At 36.8% G+C, this 4,197-nt stretch overlaps 1 protein-coding gene across 1 annotated transcript; it reads right to left on the minus strand.

Moving 5' to 3' along the window:
* Nucleotides 1–2,202: 2,202 nt before the first annotated feature.
* On the minus strand, nucleotides 2,203–3,974 carry LOC126791153 (chaperone protein dnaJ 20, chloroplastic-like). Its single transcript, XM_050517561.1, has 2 exons — nucleotides 3,372–3,974; nucleotides 2,203–2,789 (listed from the first exon to the last, which is right to left on the minus strand). The coding sequence occupies exons 1-2, from the start codon at nucleotides 3,825–3,827 to the stop codon at nucleotides 2,640–2,642; spliced, it is 606 nt and encodes a 201-aa protein (XP_050373518.1). The 5' UTR covers nucleotides 3,828–3,974; the 3' UTR covers nucleotides 2,203–2,639.
* Nucleotides 3,975–4,197: the final 223 nt, after the last annotated feature.

The raw sequence follows: 4,197 nt of genomic DNA on the forward strand, positions 1-4,197 counted from the left end.
TTATATCTAATTTTCTCTTTAAACTACCAATTTCCTAACTAACCATTTCCCTCCATCCAAGTTCCAACCTAAGCTGCACGGAATCGGGTACGGGTACGTGGAAGCGAAACGTTTGGAAACGCGGAAGCGTGTTTTTCTAAATTTTAGGAAACGGGTACATTTTGGAAACGTCAAAATAAAAAATAATATAAATATATATATAAATTATACAAAAAATAAATATAATAACGAATTTTTAGTTTAAGTAACACAAACTCTCAAATAACTTGGTGTTCAACATTCGAAATAATACAAATATAATGAGAGATCTAGGTATCAGCAAGAGAGAATGAGGGTCGGCAACTCGGCGGGAGGTCAAAAATATGTCGAAATAAGTCATTTGACTCGACGAATGTATGTCTAGACGTCTAGCCCTTCATTTAAAAAATAAATAAAAAACATAAAAAAAAACTTTATTTTTTTGGAAATTCGCATTTCCACAGCGTTTCCAATTCGAAAACTCGTGTTTCCAAAATAGATTTTTCTAGAAACACGTTTCCGGGCGTTTTCAGCGTATTTCCAGGCGTTTCCGGACGTTTCCGGAGTGGTTCCGCTTCAAAAGCGGAAACGTGAGTGAAGGCACGTTTACGTGCTTCCTAAGTTCCAACAGTCGACCTGAAACCAAATTCAATTGAAATTGCATGCATCACCTACCAGCCCTCTGCGTCATTATTTCACAGCTTGAAAGCTCAACTTGTGGTTCGACCAAAAAGTTCCAAAACCCAAATGGGTGATGGTGACCAGGATTATTATACTACCCTCAGATCTTGATGTCCATGCCATGCCATGCATGTTTTGGGATTACTGGTATTAAAATACGACGCATTCATTTGTGTTAAATAATGTTGATGGGTCATTGATGGGGATGACTAGATCTATTTCATGGTTTAGATAGTAACAAAGATGGAAATTGATTTGCAAATAAAACTGTGTCTCACAGTCACAAACTCACAATGGAGGTTGATGTGGACTGCTTTTTACTATGTGCTCGGCTCTATCCAGTATTCACCTAGATCATACATGTCTCGCATTTGTAGCTATACCGACAATCAACTCTAAACCTCAACATTTTACAAGGATTCTTCTGTATTTATTTTTACTTGATTTTATTGACTGTTATTTCTTGTTCCAGATTGTAATGTCATATAATTTCCACGTCTTTTGATCTTGTGTTGATGACATATATTAAATTCCAATGAACGTTTCAGGATCTACCAACCCACAAGGACGGTCAAAAGGTTTGTGTTAAAAATGGTGTCCTTTGAAGCAGATCTTTCTTGTAATATAAAAGTTTCTTTTGTGTCTAACTACTAAAAGACAGATGCGATATAAAAAGTTACAATTTACATTCAACAAATATTTTACAAAATTTATTCCCTTAATAACGACATTACAATTTATTTTCCACAACTGCGTTAAGAACATTAACTCTCGATAAAAGTGTTACGATTTACTTTTTCAATAAAAACGTTACAATTCATTCTCGACAAATTAGTTATTTTCTTAACGTCACAATTTCATCTCACGACAACGTTGTAATTTAATTTTTCCGAGGTAAGTTCAAAGTAAAGTGACATTCTCCACCATGAATACTAACACACCTGTTACAACTTACAATAATTAATAATTGAAGGGAAAATTATGCAAGACGTTGCAACAAAATTGTAACTTGGTCCCTTTGAGGTAAAATCTAGACCAACTTTCTTGATCTTCAAAAATGACACCCTTGTTTTAAAAAATATATATTTACGTATTTTCAACAAAACTAGAAATACTTCAACAGTTCAAGTTCAACTTGACCAATCAGATATATGTAGTTCTATGATGGTAGTGATATTACTTTTTCTCCATATTCGGCATGCAATATAAGCATCAAATATATGTATTTTTTGAATTTTCTTAAAGTCCTTATATATTACATAGTGGGATGTCTAGTATAAATTAATGCATGATATGCATCAATTTTATCTAACAATTATAACATGAGTCATTAAACAGTTTAAACTAGTATTGTTGTCCTCGATATTGTTACTGAGTTGATAAAGTAGTAATGTTTGTTTACCTCTTGAGTTGTTACAGTCGTATTATCAGTTCTTAAATTTGAAATAGTAATATTGTCTTCAAATAGTACTTGTGTAATTGACTAGTTGTGTACAACTGATGGTAGGGCTAAAGCCTCTGTAAAGATCGACTTGATCAGCATTATTGCAATAAGGTTTGCCAAGTAATACAGAGAAAATCTGAAAATGGGTTATGACCAAGTTTATCAACAAAACTTTATGTAAATAACCTTGCCTACAGTTAGGGTTGTCCAAATCAGAAAAACTACTGTACAATTTTCTATTTGAACATCCATCTGGTTGATCATATTACAAGTACCATCTTTGCTCGGTAGAGGCAATGGCAACTAAATTGCAGATTCATTTTCCTCTCTAAAACCAACCACAAGCAAAGTATGTTCATATAGCATTATATACATTAGATCTCTAAATAAGAGTTAAAGGATATACAGATTAAATTTGAAAATAGAAGGACAAAACTGTTTTTACACTTAAAATATAGGGTGTCACAAGTATTTAATCCATAAGAAAATAACTTATTCATACTTCATCAGATAGTCCCTCTCTTTGCCGCCGCATTCTAGCTCCCCATGACATGTTTTGTCGATCATCCGTGTATGAGCTTCTTCTCTTCAGCTCAGAAAGCTGGCTCTCCCAGCGATTTCTCCAGTCGCCTTTTACTTTCATGCCCTGAAAGTATGAACAATTCCAATCAAATCTTGATCCAAACAATCAATTCCACAGAAGCAGAAGTAATCTAACACACAATTTCATTCACGTAGTCAATCCCACAAAACTCTAAAAATGCATAAACAACCCTAAAAATTATTTGGCACAACTTGGTTTAATATATGAACAATCTACAGAATTGGCTGCTGCATGACCAACCTGACCAAGTTCAGGTAAATTCTTCATATATTAACCCTTTCTATCTTCTCCCATACAAAGTCAATACCCGGTTTCTTTAATTTATATAAAGATCATTCCTTCACCCCTAATCAATTCACCACAGAAACATAAAAAAGGAACAAAAATTTGATCTCTCAAAATCCCAGTTTTATGTATCCAAACTCCCAGTTAAAACCAGTTTCTTGAGAACAATGAGAACCAAAAAAGGTAAATATCACATGCCCAGATTGAAACACATCACAGAAAGAAACAGACACCAAACTTGTTTTCAGTTTCTATAAACTACATAAATTTCCCAAAATGAAACAGAAACATTCTAGAAAAAAAAAAGACCAGGTGAATTTCTACAATCCAATTAATTACCTCATCACACTGATATCTCCTTGCAGAGAAAGCAAGGTGAAGGCCCCTAGCCATATCCTGATCATACATAGCCTTCCTCCTCGAATCCGACAACGTCTCATACGCCTCCTGAACCCGAATAAACTTCTCCGTATACTCCTCGACCCGACCCGGCGGCGACACATCCGGGTGGTATTTCCTCGCCAACTGCTTATACGCCTGCTTTATCTCCCTTATCGATCCCGACTCCGGTATCCCCAGCAGCTCATAGAAAGACATCGCCTTCTCCTCCGTCGCCGCCGCAGCCACCGCACCGTTCACCGTCGCCGCCTTGGCCTTAACCGACCCGAACCGGGTCCGGGACGGGAACAGTGGTAAGGAACTGGGTTTTGGGTCGGGTAAGGGTCGGGGGGTGGAGATGGGTGTTATGTAGAGGCGGGAATCGGCTCCCGGGATGGTTAAGCCGTAGGTTTGCATGGTTTGTTGATCTGGGTTTTGGTTATTTTGGGTTAAAATTGGAAAGAATATGATGTGGGAAAGAACTCAAAGAAGTGAAATGAAGGATCCTGGGGAGAAGAAGGGGCAAGGGGATTTGAGAAAGGGATGATTTAAAGGGACCTCTGTGGAGTGGATTTGAGGAAGGATTTATATAGAGAGAGCTGTTGTGTAGTTTTCCTTTACTCACGTGAGAGGGGAAGTCTCCTCTTTGATCTATGGGCTTGTAAGCTTGTGCCTCAAGTTTTACTTTACCGGTTTGTTGTTCCAAGTTTTATTGTCGTCAGACGTCAGTTACTTTCCGAATTAGCTACCAATTTAGCGTCACTGTGGGCTTGTTCCCCAAGTTTTA

The sequence above is a fragment of the Argentina anserina genome, chromosome 4 (genome assembly GCF_933775445.1).
Source record: "Argentina anserina chromosome 4, drPotAnse1.1, whole genome shotgun sequence".
NCBI lineage: Eukaryota > Viridiplantae > Streptophyta > Magnoliopsida > Rosales > Rosaceae > Argentina > Argentina anserina.